Below are 18,530 nucleotides of genomic sequence, written 5' to 3' on the forward strand. Positions count from 1 at the left end.
TTACTAGCTACAGCGGCACTATATTGCTGTGATGGGGGAAACACCTCACTGATTAGTCTGTGGTACCCAACTTATCCTATTAGGCAGTTAGGGTACAGTATGCACTGCAACAGCTTTGCACTCTATAATCACACACAACATAGTAAATAGACTGGCTATATTGATTAGGCTAGCTAGGCTAGGAAACATCCCACAGGCAGAGCAGTTAGGGGAGGCAGTAAAATCCAACTCATCAGGGGGCTCCTGTCTTGTCCTGGAACACTCATCATGGCTCCACAGACAGGGCAGGCACTGGTCATAAACAGGAAGCAGGCCAGCCTGCACCATCATGCAGCTGCAGTTCTGTTCACAGCCGGACAAAACCACCAGTGTTCAAACAGGAAATGTCTAACTTCAAAGCACTATGGGTAATGAACACCAATATAAAAGAGTATGAGGCATATAATCCTTTTGTTCATAAATTACATACTATTCACAATAAATTTACATTGGGCCACTGCTGAAGAAGACATGCTGACTGCTGCGTTCGTGCCTCCTGTCCAAAGCCACAGTGAGATTGGTATTGAGCACTGAGGTGTCAGTCAGCCAAAAATAAAGCAGAGTCCAGCCACTCGTCAGTAGACAGGGCACAAAGAAACTACAGCCCCCCCCCCCCCCCTTAACACAACCATCCACCACTCAACACACACACAAATATCAGTCAGAGACAATAGTGAGTTCAGTGGGTCAGTGAAGTGACCTCTCATTCCTTCTGGGGCCCAGCAGTAGCAATGGTTGGGTGTTTCTTGGCAAGCAGGAAGTGCAGTACTGCAGATGCCTGGAGGGGAATGTGTCCACACTGTCTAATAATGACAGTCTTCACCGGGCACAGCTGCGATGAGGGTGCACACACACACACCAGATCTTGTCCAGGATTATTGGGGACACATTCACTCAGAGGTAAGCCGGGGCTATTTCCAGAGCCACCGGGATGAAGACACCTTGACGACAGCAGGTTGAGCTCCATTCTCACTGGCTAATGACAGAATGCCCTGACCAGAGTTGGGCTCACACAAGGACTGTCTCAGATGTGTAACACACATCACATTTCATCAGCATCACTCATGGCAGGCCAACAAGCACAATGGAGTGGATAGGCCTAGGCTCAATGCTTATACAGTCAACTGATACAAAGCATCTAAACTCAACAAAAAAAAAAGTCCTCACTGTCAACTGCATTTATTTTCAGCAAACTTAACATGTGTAAATATTTGTATGAACATAACAAGATTCAACAACAGACAAAAACTGAACAAGTTCCACAGAAATGTGACTAACAGAAATGGAATAATGTGTCCCTGAACAAAGGGTGGGTCAAAATCAAAAGTAACAGTCAGTACCTGGTGGGGCCACCAGCTGCATGAAGTACCGCAGCGCATCTCCTCCAGATTTGTCAGTTCTTGCTGTGAGATGTTACACCAATCTTCCACCAAGGCACCTGCAAGTTCCCAGACATTTCTGGGGGGAATGGCCCTAGCCCACACCCTCCGATCCAACAGGTCCGAGACATGCTCAATGGGATTGAGATCCGGGCTCTTCGCTGGCCATGGCAGAACACAGACATTCCTGTCTTGCAGGAAATCACACACAGAACGAGCAGCCTGGCTGGTGGCATTGTCATGCTGCAGGGTCATGTCAGGATGAGCCTGCAGGAAGGGTACCACATGAGGGAGGAGGATGTCTTCCCTGTAACGCACAGGGTTGAGATTGCCTGCAATGACAACAAGCTCAGTCTGATGATGCTGTGACACACCGCCCCAGACCATGATGGACCCTCCACCTCAGAAATCCCACTCCAGAGTAAAGGCCTCAGTGTAATGCTCATTCCTTCAACGATAACCGCAAATCTGATCACCAATGGTGAGATAAAACCACGACTCGTCAGTGAAGAGCACTTTTTGCCAGTCCTGTCTGGTCCAGCGACGGTGGGTTTGTGACCATACGTGATGTTGTTGCCGGTGATGTCTGGTGAGGACCTGTCTTATAACAGGCCTACAAGCCCCCAGTCCAGCCTCTCTCAGCCTATTGAGGACAGTCTGAGAACTGGAGGGATTGTGCGTTCCTGGTGCAACTCGGGCAGTTGTTGCCATCCTGTACCTGTCCCGCAGGTGTGATGTTCGGCTATACCAATCCTGTGCAGATGTTACTAGTGGTCTGCCACTGCGAGGACGATCAGCTGTCCGCCCTGTCTTAAGCGTCTCACAGTACGGACATTGCAATACTGCTATACTGTTACACTGACAATACTAAAGTGCCTATAAGAACATCCAATAGTCAAAGGTATATGAAATACAAATGGTACAGAGAGAAATAGTCATATAAATTCTATATTAACTACAACCTAAAACCTCTTACCTTGGAATATTGAAGTCTCATGTTAAAAGGAAGCACCAGCTTTCATATGTTCTCATGTTCTGAGCAAAAGCTGAGCAAGCTTTTTTTACATGGCACATATTGCACTTTTACTTTCTTTTTTATTGATGTATTATAGGAGTGGGCACATCCAACTTCCATGATATTTTACTGTATCACATGAATCAGCTCTTATTCACCCGATAAAAGAGTTGACCTGCCTGGGGCTCGTTTCTCTCTGTGCTGTAATGCCTGCCATGAAACAAAACCGTGTCACTGTCGGGGGCTCTGCAATCTCAAACTGTAGCATGTCATGACCTCTGAACTCAGGGTTAACCTCCTATAGAAGACAGGGATGAGAGGAACTCCTCCTAACTAGTTGTTTCTCTTTCATTGCTACAAGCTTCCGAACAAAAAAAGGCTAAAAAATGTCCTCCTTCGGTTCCCTCAGAACAATTCAGAAATATTTTTCATGCTTTTGATTCTTCAGGCCAGGCAGAGCCAGGATTCAGATAGCCTTGCTAGGTTCCAGTCACAGGCATCTGATCTGCACTCATAATGACAGTGTAGGTACAACCCACAATCTTGCGTAGATAACCAAGTATTTGTGTGTTTCAACACTGTACTGGATTCCAGCCATTCTTTTGTTACCCTTCCTGTCTATGAACACAGTGCGGTTGGGTTTTTCAAAACTCCCCTCATCACCCTCTTTCTCAGCAGTTCACTGACAGGCAAGATTGAATATCTCTGGAAAATACTTTCACAAAGACACATATTTCAGTGGATATAGCTTTCAGAGTGAAAATAGTGAATGAGAAAGTGGATGAAGAAAAGATATGACCTACTTTCAGAAACACCCCTTCACGCCTGGTATGTTGACGGAAAGAAACACTAGCATTTCAGCCCAGTCCAACAGTTTGAGTACAAAACAAACTGGGCATTCAGACCTTCTGATGCAGACAAACAGTAAACATCTGTGCATTTGGCTGCCACTCAGGAAGAGGCCCAGCTTACGATGTAAAATAACTTCTGTTAATGTTAAAGACAGAAAAAGTGTTGGCTTATACAGCAATTTTGTAGTGTGAAAAAGTGGAACCAAATACACAAAACAAAACAACCCTTTATCACTGACTGCATCCAAGAAAACTAGCCGTAAATGGACAGTCATCATCCCATGAGCAGCTTTGTGGACTTTTGGTTCAGTGTCTGTGGAACTCAGTGCAAAACCACGTCAGACATCGTTATGTAGATCGAATCCCCGAGCTGACAAGGTAAAAATCTGTAGTTCTGCCCCTGAACAAGGCAGTTAACCCACTGTTCCCCAGTAGGCCGTCATTGAAAATAAGAATTTGTTCTTAACTGAATTGCCTGGTTAAATAAAGGTTAAATAAAATAAATGTAGCAGCTAGCTACCTTGCCAAGACAACGGAATCTGTCACATGTCAACAAGCTTAGACAAATAGTTTTAATTTCAGATTCTCTTCACTGCTTGAATACCAATGAGCCACATGCATTGAGGGGAAACTGCATTGGTGACTTGTCTCTAGAGAGGAATTAGCTAGCTAGGTATGCAACACACAAAAACCACCATAACTTCCTCTCAAATCCCATGTGAAACCACCAATCACCTCCCAGTTCCAGGTCAAAACCTGTCAACATCCAAAGCCCACGGGAATACTCTCATTCAAAGCCCTCAGGAATACCACAACAAACGTCCTTTCTGGGCATTAAGACAGGCACAAAAAAATTGCAATACTTACGTAGCTAACGTTACTTGCACATCACTGTTTTAGAATTAGCCTAGCGTCATTTAACATACCAACAGACAATTTGTGTAGTTTTACACGACAGTTTCGTGCAGCCTCTCCAGGGTCAATCTGATTAAACTAGCTAGCCAACCAGAAAATACGGTTTGCTTCTTTGCAGACAATGGCTAGCAAGTCGTCGGCTAACGTTACCTCCTAGCTTGAACTTGGAGATGTCAAAGATGACCATAAAGTAGCTACTGTAGCTAGTATTATTAGTTAAATTAGCTAGTCAGAAAATAGGCACGGTTATGACACTAACTGTATAAGTTAGCTACCCAGCTAGCTAAGTAAACTATGCTTATTGGCAAATTAATTATTTAGTTAATAATTAGCTAGCTAATTAGGCAACTATTTCAACAAGTTTGATGTGTAACGTTAGCTAGGTAGCAATTTATGGCGCCTCTGCAGCGCGCACGCAGATCCGTTCCAACCGGTGATTACATTTAATTTTGGATCCAACAATGATTGGCTCTCTGGTTCTGCTACTATGGCTCAGTTAGAGTAGGTTTTAATGTGATTTTACAATAAGTACATTCAATAGGAACGTTGTACTAGTTACATATAGTGCAAAATAAATGACCTGGTAAACGTTGATGTTCATGCAGATAGCTTAGTAGGTTGTACAGCTAGCTTTCAAACTGGCCGGAGGGGATCAGAGTTGCGGACTTCCAACTCCTTTTGTCAGCGGATAAGGTTAGCTTGCTAGCCACAAAACATGTTCAAAATGAGTAGGTTACCGGTAGAGGGGTCACTTATCAAGCAACGTAGAGGAAATTCGACTTCATTAAGTAGCTACATTGGCACATCAATAATTAGTTATGCTAAGTGTATTCCTTACCCATTTGAGCTCGCAAACCCTTCAGAGATGTTGCACCCTCCGCCATTTCTATGAAGTTTTCCTTCTCAATTTTTTGGGGGCAACAGAGGCGCGCATAATACGTACGCGGTTACGTGGACATCCAAGTAAAAGTAGGGAACGGGCCATCGATAGGCAATAGCGCCACCTAGCGTGAAAATCTATGGTTGTGAGAAGGCAACAGCTGCTTATCAAAGTTTGCCATGTTTAATATAAAGTGTAATCAAACCACCCAGGGAATGATAGTGGGAATACAATTAATTAGAACTCAAACAGGAAGTAATATTTATGTCAGAACATAAAAGCTAAACTTTGTCAGATGCACTATAAAAGTTAGAGATGCATTTGTGTCAATCATATTGTTCTGTCTCTGTCATAACATTACATTAGAGAAGCAGTTTAGAGAAGTCAAGGCATTGGCTTCCTTGAGGACTTACCTTATGGAAAGAGTTGAAGAGTCTAAGGAGTTTCAGGAGGAACTGCTTTGCAGCAGTAGTGAACCAACCCCTACAAATAAAGAAAACACCACATCCTCCCTGTGCTCTGTTCTGTCTATTTTCATCCAACACTAACGCTTCTGTCCTACCCCATCTCACATGCCTTAGCCAGCGGGGCCCTCATTCATTTTACATGGAAAACAGGGTAAACAAAAATGCATTGTGGGTTCAGTTATACTGCACTGAACAATACAGAAGAGGTTATTTAACACTAACAACCATCACATATAATGGAAGTGTTAGTGAGAGGTTGGTCCGGTATAGCAGTGAGATACCATAAACCCTATACTGGTATTCATCATAGGCAAATAGCCTTCCCATACACATGGTTAAAGGGATGCTTCAAGATTTTGGCAATGAGGCCCTTTGTTTACTTCCCCAGAGTCAGATTAACTTGTGGATAGTATTTGTATGTCTCTGTGTCCAGTATGAAGGAAATTAGAGTTAGCTTCGCATTGAAAAGCATGCTAGCAGATACCCATAGACTTCCAGTCATTGCACTAAAGATAGTTAGCATTGGCTCGCGAAACTACCTCTTACTTCCTTCATACTGGACACAGAGACATACAAATGTTATCAACAAGTTCATCTGACTCTGGGGAGGTAGATAAAGGGCCTCATTGCCAAGTCTCTGTGCGTTGCATCCTGTGACTCAGATGAAAAAGTAATCTAGGTCACATTACAATGCTGACTATTCACACCTTACAGTATGCAGACAAATGATACCATTATGTCTTATGCAACAGAAAATAGTTCAAGGGTATTACATATATATAATGGCTATACATTGAATGGATTGATTTAACCCACTGTGAACAAGCAATTGCAGTTTCTAGCCCCCCCCCCCCCCCCCCCCAAAAAAAGAAAAAAAAAATCTAGTTTCAAACGGTCAAGTTCCGCTCCCTTTCCCTTTGAGTTGTTTTACTAAAGGAACATTGACATAATTGGATATCATATAACAAGCTGGTAGCCCCACTGTCTAACAATACGTTGCAGAACTAGAACATTATCCAGGAGTCTCATGTCAAACTCTACACTATACTGGTGTCCCTTTCCCATGGTGTGGCATACCATGATGAGGATTCTGGTCATAGTGCTACATACAGTACACTCCCCTACGTATTTATTTGTACAGTGAAGCTAAAGCGTTTAATTTGGCTCTACACTCCAGCATTTTGGAATTGAGTTAAACTGGTTCATACTGTATGAGGCAACAGTACAGAATGTCACCTTTTATTTGAGGATATTTTCATTCATACATATCTGTTCTACCGTTTAGAAATGAAACCACTTTCTGTGCTGTATTTAGTCCCCCCAATTGAAGGTGTCATAAGTATTTGGACAAATTCACTCATTAGTAGTCAAAATGTTTATATTTAGTCCCATATTCCTAGCACGCAATGACTACATAAAGCGTGTGACTCTACAAGCTTGTTAGAAGCACTTGCAGTTTGTTTTGGTTGTGTTTCAGATTATGTTGGCCAACAGAAATTAATGGTAAATAATGTAGTGTCATTTTGGAGTCACTTTTATTGTAAATAAGGAGTGAATACGTTTCTGAACACTTCTACATTAATGTGGATGCTACCATGATTACCGATTATCATGAATCAATAGTAAATATTGAGTAAATATGAAGGTTTGAGAAAGTTACAGAGGCTCAAAGATCATACCCCACCCCCTCCCCCAAAAATGCTAACATCCCCTGTTATTGTAATGGTGAGAGGTTAGCATGTATTGGGGGTATGATACAAAATGCTAACATCCCCTGTTATTGTAATGGTGAGAGGTTAGCATGTCTTGGAGGTATGATATAAAATGCTAACATCCTCTATTATTGTAATGGTGAGAGGTTAGCATGTCTTGGGGGTATGATATAAAATGCTAACCTCCTCTGTTATTGTAATGGTGAGAGGTTAGCATGTCTTGGAGGTATGATATAAAATGCTAACCTCCTCTGTTATAATAATGGTGAGAGGTTAGCATGTCTTGGGTATATGATATTGGTGCATCTGTAACTTTCTCAAACAATATTATTCACAATTCATTCAGGATTCTCCGTAAAGTGAGTCCAAAATGGCATTTCTACTGGGCACAGCATAGTTTGCAACAATCAAAACAAACTGCAAATGCATCCAAAATGTGTGTAGATTCACAAGCTTGATGTAGTCAAGACCAAATACTAAACTTTTGACTACTTCTACATTAATGTGGATGCTACCATGATTACAGATAATCCTGAATGAATCGGGAATGATATTGATGAGTGAGGAAGTTAGACACACAATCATCATACCCCCAAGACATGCTAACCTCTCACCATAACCAATAACAGGGGAGGGTCATATTTCTGGGAGTATAATTTTGCTGATATATCGGAATATGAAACCAAATACTAAACTGTTGACTACTTTAATACACATATAAGTGAGTTCGTCCAAATACTTCAAATGGGGGGACAAGATACATTATGTGATTTCATTTCTTAATGGTAAAATAGTTTTGTATGAAAATACCCTCAAATAAAAGGTGACATTAAGTACTGTCGCCTCATATGACACATTTGATCTCAAATCCAAAATAATGCAATATAGAGACAAATAAAACATTTTAGCTTCACTGTACAAATAAATATGTAGGAGAGTGTATATGTCACAAAGGCCAAGTTGAGCTTGGATTGCTTGGAGTCATGGCAACATGTCCCTAGGGCCTGGACGTCACCGTGTGAGTGGCCACCAGAGCGCAATGTATCCTAGCAACAATATCAAGGCAGGGCAGGAGGGCGGCGGCTTAGGACAGTAGGGTGTAGGTACTGGAACAGATCATGGAACCCATGGCGGTTAGAAAGGACCTCAGGGGAGAAACCCAGGGAATAGCCCAGCCTCTTCACCTGGACCAACAAGAAGACAAGAAGAGAAGAGTTCAGTGTCAGTCAATTACTTACCGGGGCGGCAGGGTAGCCTAGTGGTTAGAGCGTTGGACTAGTAACCGGAAGGTTGCGAGTTCAAACCCCCGAGCTGACAAGGTACAAATCTGTCGTTCTGCCCCTGAACAGGCAGTTAACCCACTGTTCCCAGGCCGTCATTGAAAATAAGAATTTGTTCTTAACTGACTTGCCTGGTTAAATAAAGGTAAAATAAAAAATTAAATAAAAACTTAAATATTGGTGTCAGCGCAGTGATAGAGAGTTGAAAACAGTTTGACACAGAAAACCTGATTTCAGTTTTTGAAAACATACAGTTGGTTGAATGTTCATGTAAAAATCCAAGGACATTAATTGATTATGTAACAGCATTTAATGGGCCACAGTAGTGTATTATTTGAACAGGGCAAAACTCTCTCTCTCTCTCTCTCCCATACTGGTGGTCTCTCTGAGGGGATACTGGTGGTCTCACTAAGGAGGTACTGGTGGTCTCTCTGAGAGGATACTGGTGGACTCTCTGGGTGGATACTGGTGGACTCTCTGAGGGGATACTGGTGGTCTCACTAAGGGGGTACTGGTGGTCTCACTGAGAGGATACTGGTGGTCTCACTAAGGGGGTACTGGTGGTCTCACTAAGGGGGTACTGGTGGGGGTACTGGTGGTCTCACTGAGAGGATACTGGTGGACTCTCTGAGGGGATAGTGGGGGTCTCACTGATGGGATACTGGTGTTCTCACTGAGGGGATACTGGTGGACTCTCTGAGGGGTGTACTGGTGGACTCTGAGGGGATACTGGTGGTCTCACTGAGGGGATACTGGTGGTCTCTCTGGGGGGGTACTGGTTGTTTCTCTGAGGGGGTACAAGTGTTCTCTTTTCAGTAAAGGCAAAAAACACTGAATCTTTCAATGAACAGCAGAAGGGCCCAGAGCAACAGAAGTAGTAGAAAGGTCGATGTGGAAGTCATTGAACCAATAAGAGCCATGGAGACATGAACCGTATCCAGTGTCACTACTGTAGCTCAACAATACACACATACCCCTCATCTACACAACTTGTTTTACAATGTCATGTACTCAGTGTTCTCTGTAACTCCTTTGTGTCACGACTCCTACCGAAGGTGGCTCCCCTTCCTGTTCGGGTGGCTCTCGGCGGTCGTCGTCACCGGCCTACTAGCTGCCACTGATCCTTTTCCCCCTTTCTGTTTATTGGTTTCACCTGTTTTGTCTTTAGGCTGATTAGTCGGGCTATGTTAACCAGTAGGCCCGCCTGTTCTTTGTGCGGGATTGTTTGTGTGACTAGTGTGCACGTTTGAGGTTTACGTGTTTCCCATTTCTTGGGCTTTTTGCTAGACTGTATAAGTCCCCGTGTTTGGGGCATTTGTTTTGTGTGCGCCCTGTGTTTTGTGGGGTGGCTTATGTTCACCGTTTGTGCATTAAATAGCACTACCCTGAACTCTCTGCTTCCTGCGCCTGACTTCGCACCCACTACACCCAGATCGTTACACTTTGGAACTTCTGGAAATAGTGATGGCCAATTCTGATGAAATTAAATTCTGTTGACTAATTCTCACTCTGAGAAGAATAGTTTGAAAATCAACAGGATCTACCAGTGGAAAGCTTACGGTGATGTTGTAGTTGTTTGCTAAACAGCATTAATTGGTTGGCTGGCTGTTGACCTTGCCTGCTGTGAGGGCATGCACAACAGGTCCACGACAGATCCACATCAGGAGCTTATAACACCACACATAAACACCACACATAAACACCATACATAAACACCACACAAAAACCCAACACATAAACACCACACATGATGATGTACGCAGCAAGGCCTATGGGGATGATCATGACCGATCCTGTTTCATTACTGCCCTCTAAGATTACAGTGGCTTCGGTTATCTTTAAGTTATTGGAATAAAAAACTATACGTTTGATGTGTTCGAACCCATTCCATTTATTCGGTTCCTGACATTACTATGAGCCCGTCCTCCCCAATTAAGGTGCCACCAGCCCCCTATAGATATTGAACCCTGGGAGGAAGTTGTCACACTGGGCATTGTTGGTGGGTGAGCACGCTGCACTCTCCTGGCGGTTTAGCAGAATACACTGAATGCACTGCCAGCAGGAGGCTAACCCAGTCTAGACACTGAACTGCCCCTCAGCACACGGCACACAGCAGCCCCCTCTCCCCATCCCCATAGCCACAGTGCTGGGACAGTAAGCACATGTGTAGAGTCAGGGACAGGTTAACAGACAGACAGACAGACAGACAGACAGAGTAACTCTATTTGTTATGTCTGTTATCAGGTCCACAGACAGACAGACTGACAGACAGGACAGGACAGGACAGACAGGACAGACAGACAAACTCTAGTTGTTATGTCTGTTATCAGGTCGACAGACAGACAGACAGACAGACAGACAGACAGACAGACAGACAGACAGACAGACAGACAGACAGACAGACAGACAGACAGACAGACAGACAGACAGACAGACAGACAGACAGACAGACAGAGTAACTCTATTTGTTATGTCTGTTATCAGGTCCACAGACAGACAGACAGACAGACAGACAGACAGACAGGACAGACAGACAGACAAACTCTATTTGTTATGTCTGTTATCAGGTCCACAGACAGACAGACAGACAGACAGACAGACAGACAGACAGACAGGCAGGCAGACAGACAGACAGACAGACAGGCAGGCAGGCAGGCAGGCAGGCAGGCAGGCAGGCAGGCAGACAGACAGACAGACAGACAGACAGACAGACAGACAGACAGACAGACAGACAGACAGGACAGACAGACACAGTAACTCTATTTGTTACGTCTGTTTTCAGGTCCACAGACAGGACAGACAGACAGACAGACAGACAGACACAGTAACTCTATTTGTTACGTCTGTTTTCAGGTCCACAGACAGGACAGACCACATAACTGCCATTAAAGTGCAGAAACTGTGTCTCATTATAGCTGAACTCAGACAGTGCCAGCAGACAAGATGCCTGTGGAGAAACACAACACACACAAACCATTCATTGGCATAACTCTACGGTGAAATGCCTCCACAACACAGCAGAGATGCAGAAACACTGGCCTCCATAGACAGACCCTCCGTGGTCCTGCAGTCTTGGCTGCTAAATGTGGAAGACAGGAAAGTGTTGAATACCCCTGCTTTAGGGATTTCAACTCGTGTTTTTGACAAAATGTCACAAACTTTCTGTCAATGACAGGTGAATTCATAATGAATTACATTGAAGCCAATATTGATTTGATTTCAGAATTTCGGTTATATCCAAAGTCCAGTCTCTATCAGACTTATGCCAGGTAGGTGGCATTAATGCACCTTAACGTTGGTCTGCACACTACCATAAACACCAAAGAAGAAGAAGAGCCAGTATTAAAAAGAACAACAATAATCATGCTAAATTCCCCGTATGCTTATTCCCAGTGTGTTCTCACTCAAACCTTATGGGTCCCACTGGTCGTGTCACTGCCTGGTATGGCAACTGCTCGGCCTCCGACCTAAAGCCACTACAGAGTACATCACTGGGGCCCAAGCTTCCTGCCATATGGGACCTCTATACCAGGCGGTGTCAGAGGAAGGCCCTTAAAATGGTCAAAGACTCCAGCCACCCTAGTCATAGACTGATCTCTCTGCTACCACACGGCAAGCGGTACCGGAGCGCCACGTCTAGGTACAAGAGGCTTCTAAACAGCTTCTACCCCAAAGCCATAAGACTCCTGAACATCTAGTCAAATGACTACCCAGACTATTTGCATTGACCCCCCCCCCCCTTTACGCTGCTGCTACTCTCTGTTATTATCTATGCATAAGTGACTTTAATAATTCTACCCACATGTACAGTTGAAATCGGAAGTTTACATACACCTTAGCCAAATACATTTAAACTCAGTTTTTCACAATAACTCACATTTAATCCTAGTAAACATTCCCTGTCTTAGGTCAGTTAGGATCACCACTTTATTTTAAGAATGAGAAATGTCAGAATAATAGTAGAGAGAATGATTTATTTCAGCTTTTATTTCTTTCATCACATTCCAAGTGGGTCGGAAGTTTACATACAATCAATTGGTATTTAGTAGCATTGCGTTTAAATGGTTTAACTTGGGTCAAACGTGTCGGGTAGCCTTCCACAAACTTCCCACAATAAGTTGGGTGAATTTTGGACCATTCCTCCTGACAGAGCTGGTGTAACGGAGTCAGGTTTGTAGGCCTCCTTGCTCGCACAAGCTTTTTCAGTTCTGCCCACAAATTCTCTATGGGATTGAGGTCAGGGCTTTGTGATGGCCGCTCCAATACCTTGAATTTGTTGTCCTTAAGCCATTTTGCCTCAACTTTGGAAGTATGCTTGGGGTCAAGCTTTAACTGACTGACTTCTTGACTGATGTCTTGAGATGCTGCTTCAATATATCCACATAATTCTCCTCCCTCATGATGCCATCTATTTTGTGAAGTGCACAAGTCCCTCCTGCAGCAAAGCACCCCCACAACATGATGCTGCACCCCCGTGCTTCACGGTTGAAATGGTGTTCTTCGGCTTGCAAGCCTCCCCCTTTTTCCTCCAAACATAACGATGGTCATTATGGCCAAACAGTTCTATGTTTGTTTCATCAGACCAAAGGACATTTCTCCAAAAAGTATTATCTTTGTCCCCATGTGCAGTTGCAAACCGTAGTCTGGCTTTTTAATGGCGGTTTTGGAGCAGTGGCTTCATCCTTGCTGAGAGGCCTTTCAGGTTATGTCAATATAGGACTCGTTTTACTGTGGATATAGATAGTTTTGTACCTGTTTCCTCTAGCATCTTCACAAGATCCTTTGCTGTTGTTCTGGGATTGATTTGCACTTTTCACACCAAAGTAAGTTCATCTCTAGGAGACAGAACACGTCTCCTTCCTGAGAGGTATGACAGCTGTGTGGTCCCATGGTGTTTATACTTGCGTACTATTGTTTCTACAGATGAACGTGGTACCTTCAGGCATTTGGAAATTGCTCCCAAGGATGAACCAGACTTGTGGAGGTCTACCATTTTTTTCTGAGATCTTGGTTGATTTCTTTTGACTTTCCCATGATGTCAAGCTAAGAGGCATTGAGTTTGAAGGTAGGCCTTGAAATACATCCACAGGTACACCTCCAATTGACTCAAATTATGTCAATTGGCCTATCAGAAGCTTCTAAAGCCATGACATAATTTTCTGGAATTTTCCAAGCTGTTTAAAGGCACAGTCAACTTAGTGTATGCAAACTTCTGACCCACTGGAATTGTGATACAGTGAATTGTAAGTGAAATAATCTGTCTGTAAACAATTGTTGGAAAAATGACTTGTGTCATGCACAAAGTAGATGTCCTAAACGACTTGCCAAAACGATAGTTTGTTAACAAAAAAATTGTGGAGTGGTTGAAAAACGAGTTTTAATCACTGCAACCTAAGTGTGTGTAAACTTCCGACTTCAACCTATATATTAGCTCAATTACGTTGACTAACCGGTGCCAGCGAACATTGACTGTGTACCGATATCCCTTGTATATAGCCTCACTATTGCTTTATACTGCTGCTCTTTAATTATTTGTTACTTTATTTCTTATTTTTTATGTATTTTCCTTAAAACTGCATTGTTGGTCAAGGGCTTGTAAGTAAGCATTTCACCTGTTGTATTCGGCGCATGTGTCACGCCCTGACCTTAGTATTCTTTGTTTTCTTTATTATTTTGGTTAAGTCAGGGTGTGAGGAGTGATTTGTGTTTTTGTCTTGTCTAGGGGTTTTGTATGTTTATGGGGGTGTTTACTAGTCTAAGTGTTATGTATGTCTATGGTTGCCTAGATTGGTTCTCAATTAGGCAGCAGTTTATCTTTTTTCTCTGTTGTCTCTGATTGGGAAACATATTTATTTACCAGCCATATTCCTTAGGTTATCTGTGGGTTATTGTCTATGTGTCAGGTGCTTGTGTCTGCATTTATCATACATAGCTTCACGTTTGTTTTGTTGTTTTGTAAGTTTAAGTGTTCTTCGTTTCATTAAATAAGAAGAATGTATTCACATCACGCTGCACCTTGGTCTCCTCCATTCAACGAACGTGACAGCATGTGACAAATAAAATTTGACTCCTGTGTTGTCTTGGCTGTATGCTTAGGGTTGTTGTCCTGTTGGAAGGTGAACCTTTCCCCCAGTCTGAGGTCCTGAGAGCTTAGGAGCAGGTTTCCATCAAGGATCTCTCTGTACTTTGCTCCGTTCACCCATGCCTCGATATTGACTAGTCGCCCAGTCCTTGCCGCTGAAAAACATCCCCACAGCATGATTCTGCCACCACCATGCTTCACCGTAGGGATGGTGCCAGGTTTCCTCCACACATAAGGCTTGGCATTCATGTTTCATCAGACCAGAGAATCTTGTTCTTATGGTCTGAGAGTCCTTTAGGTGCCTTTTGGTAAACACTTAGCAGGCTGTCATGTGCCTTTTACTGAGGAGTGGCTTCCGTCTGGCCACTCTACCATAAAAGGCCTGATTGGTTGAGTGCTGCTGAGATGGTTGTCCGTCTGGAAGGTTCTCCCATCTCCACAGAGAACCTCTGTAGCTCTGTCACAGTGACCATCGGGTTCTTGGTCACCTCCCAAACCAAGGTCCTTCTCCCCCAAATACTCAGTTTGGCCGGGCAGCCAGCTCTAGTTAGAGTCTTGGTGATTCCAAACCTCTTCCATTTAAGAATGATGGAGGCCTCTGTGCTCGAGGGGACCTTCAATGCTGCAGAAATATTTTGGTACCCTTCCCCAAATCTGTGCCTCGACACAATCCTATCTCGAAGCTCTATGGACAGTTCCTTCGACCTCATGGTTTAGTTTTTGCTCTGACATGCACTGTCAACTGTGGGGCCTTATATAGACAGGTGTGGGCCATTCCAAATCATGTCCAATCAATTGAATTTACCACAGGTGGACTCCAATCAAGTTGTAGAAACATCTCAAGGATGATCAATGGAAACAGGATGCACCTGACTTTGATTTTGAGTCTCATAGCAAAGGGACTGAATACTTGTTGAAATAAGGTATTTTTAATACATTTGCAAATATTTCTAAAAAAACATTTTTGTGTGTGTAGATTGCTGAAGATTTGTTTTTATTTGATCCATTTTAGAAAAAGGCTGTAACGTAACAAAATGTGGAAAAAGTCAAGGGGTCTGAATACTTTCTGAAGGCACTGTATTTAGTTATAGTAGGGCAAAGTGACTAGATAAGTAAGGGATAAACGCAGACGTATTGTACATTACATAAGGGATGATCAACAAGAGGCTTTGCGTTCTATGGAGAATAATGATGGACGTGGAAGGTGTGTACCACGACATGCTAGCGGAGATCAAATTTCAATACTGAAGCAATGCTGCCAATTTCAGCGATACAGAGAGCAATGTTATTACAAATCTCTGCTGTTGACAACCAAATGCTAATCTAAAAGAAATGGTAGATAATGTCTAGATGCTTTTTACAATGTATATCTAGTATATCAATTGCCTGGCTGAGTTGATGAGACAGTGGATTGCGCAGTCAGATGGAACAGAGTAAATAGGCATTTTAAGGTCATAGGTTTAGCAGGTGGTAACTTGTGGAATAGACACCGTCTGGAATGCGGTTTTAACCAATCAGCACCCAGGATTAGAAACACACATTGTGTAAGATGTCAAGGCATCAGTCAGTTTCCCAACACTCCTTACTGATTCTCTGGACATGTCTGTCTGTTAGCTCCATACCAATCAACAGGAACATGTGTTATAGTCAGAATATAGTGACAGGACCAAGTAAATCATCCTAAACCATTCACCCAAAGCCTTTCACATACATTTAGTAGAATTCTAAATTGGGTAGAAGTTGTATATACCTATTTCCATATTTGAAGAACCAAAGTTGTAGATATCATGGTCAATCTGCCCTCTGTTGCCTTAGTTATGTTTATTGCTCTGTGTCTGATTAATAAGTAAGCCAGGATACAAAAGGAGAGGGCGTGGAGGTCTTCTTAAAGAGGAAGACATTGTAGTCTCCCTCATTCAACAAAGACTATTATCCCAGGAGGTCAACCTTTTCTCTTAACCTTCCATTTGGTGTTATAGACATGTAAGAGACAGTTTATTCAATTCTAATTTGCTTGTTTTATCTGGCGAAGGACATTGCTTTTTGGACTGGGGGATGACACAGGTAAGTCATAGTTTTGTTTGCATGTACAGTACCAGTCAAGTTTGGACACACCTTCTCATTCCAGGGTTTTTCTTAATTTTTTAATTTTTTTTTTTACCATTTACCATTTTTCTACATTGTAGATTAATAGTAAAGACATCAAAACTGTGAAATAACACAAAAGGAATCATGTAGTGACCAAAAAAGATAGTCACCTGGTATGCATTTCAATTAACAGGTGTGCCTCGTTAAAAGTACATTTGTGGAATTTATTTCCTTCTTAATTCATTTGAACCAATCACAAGGTAAGGGTGGTATACAGAAGATAGCCCTATTTGGTAAAATACCAAGTCCATAGTATGGCAAGAACATCTCAAATAAGCAATATATATGTTGCAAAAAAGATGTAAAACAATTTAAGATATTTGTCCTCCGAAGAGGGGTCAATAAAAAAATGAATAAAGACATGAAGGTCAGTCAATCTGGAAAATTTCATGAAGTTTGAAAGTTTCTTCAAGTGCAGTCGCAAAAAACATCAAGCGCTATGATGGAACTGGTTCTCATGAGGACCACCACAGGAAAGGAAGACACAGAGTTACCTCTGCTGCAGAGGATACGTTAATTAAAGTTAACTGCACCTCAGATTGCAGCCGAAATAAATGCTTCACAGAGTTCAAGTAACAGACACATCTCAACATCAACTGTTCAGAGGAGACCGTGTGAATCAGGCCTTCATGGTCGAATTGCTGCAAAGAAACCACTATTAAAGGACACCAATAAGAAGAAGAGTCTTGCTTGGGCCAAGAAAAACGACCAATGGACATTAGACCGGTGGAAATCTATCTTTTGGTCTGATGAGTCCAACTTTCAGATTTTGGTTCCAACCGCCATGTCTTTGAGAGACACAGAGTAGGTGAATGGATGATCTCTGCATTTGTGGTTCCCACCGTGAAGAATGAAGGACGAAAGGGCTATTTGACCAAGAAGGGGAGTGATGGAGTGCTGCATCAGATGACCTGGCCACCACAATCACCCAACCTCAACCCAATTGAGATGGTTTGGGATGAGTTGGACCATAGAGTGAAGGAAAAGCAGCCGACAAGTGCTCAGCACATGTGGGAACTCCTTCAAGACTGTTGGAAAAGCGTTCCAGGTGAAGCTGGTTGAGAGAACGCCAAGAGTGTGCAAAGCTGTTATCAAGGCAAAGGGTGGCTACATTGAAGAATATAAAATATCAAATATATTTTGATGTGTTTAACACTTTTTTGGTTACTACATGATTCCATTTCATAGTTTTGATGTCTTCACAATTATTCTACAATGTAGAAAAAGGTTCAAATAAAGAAAAACCCTTGAATGAGTAGGTGTGTCCAAACTTTTGACTGGTACTGCATATTGTACTGTTGTCTGATAACGGTTCTATTTGCAGATAGAGTTCATTGTTCCCCCTTTCTGACATGATATTTACATGGAGAGATATTCATTTTTTGTTTTAGACTGGTGATGGATTCTGCCAGGAGGCCCTGTTTCATAACCGTGTGTTTGTGGGTACTGGCAACCACCTGTCTTCCATATTCCGGTATGGACATAAATAAATCAAATCAAATTGTATTGGTCATATACAAATATTTAATGAAGTGATTATGAAGCAATTGTATAAACGCTAGTGTAAAAGTAGTGTCAATAGAATGCTTTATGGCTGAAGACTGAACTCCACTAGAGGAGGTTTTGTCCAATTGTCCCCAAAATGTCTAATGTCAGTGTGTGACGTTGGTTCTGTGTTTGTGCCAGGCTCCCAGAGCCCCAGTCTGTGGGGTAAGAAGGCGGTGTTCTTGGGCCGTCCATGTGTGTGGCAGCTGGGTAAGGA

General features: G+C 42.7%; 2 protein-coding genes across 32 annotated transcripts in view; one reads left to right on the forward strand and one right to left on the reverse strand.

Moving 5' to 3' along the window:
* Positions 1-5,609, reverse strand: part of LOC110504938 (uncharacterized) — a 50,873-nt gene extending 45,264 nt beyond the window's left edge. For 22 of the 31 annotated variants that reach the window (XM_021583831.3, XM_021583830.3, XM_090219608.1 and 19 more), the window contains exon 1: positions 5,038-5,136. In XM_021583831.3, the coding sequence (XP_021439506.3) occupies positions 5,038-5,083 (46 nt within the window). In that variant the 5' untranslated portion in view covers positions 5,084-5,136. Of the gene's footprint in view, positions 1-5,037; positions 5,147-5,492 lie in introns of those variants that run through there. The other 9 variants (XM_090219614.1, XM_090219612.1, XM_090219611.1 and 6 more) reach the window with 3 other exon arrangements.
* Positions 5,610-18,163: 12,554 nt separating this feature from the next.
* The window catches only part of LOC110504941 (adhesion G protein-coupled receptor G4-like), a 13,650-nt gene continuing 13,283 nt past the window's right edge, over positions 18,164-18,530 (forward strand). The window contains exons 1-2 of the mRNA XM_090219279.1: positions 18,164-18,242; positions 18,455-18,530. The exon at positions 18,455-18,530 is cut by the window's right edge and continues 551 nt beyond it. Of these exons, the coding sequence (XP_090075405.1) occupies positions 18,167-18,242; positions 18,455-18,530 (152 nt within the window). The 5' untranslated portion in view covers positions 18,164-18,166. The remainder of the gene's footprint in view (positions 18,243-18,454) is intronic.

The sequence above is a fragment of the Oncorhynchus mykiss genome, chromosome 25, assembly GCF_057628025.1.
Source record: "Oncorhynchus mykiss isolate SJ-2025 chromosome 25, ASM5762802v1, whole genome shotgun sequence".
In the NCBI taxonomy this organism is placed as follows: domain Eukaryota; kingdom Metazoa; phylum Chordata; class Actinopteri; order Salmoniformes; family Salmonidae; genus Oncorhynchus; species Oncorhynchus mykiss.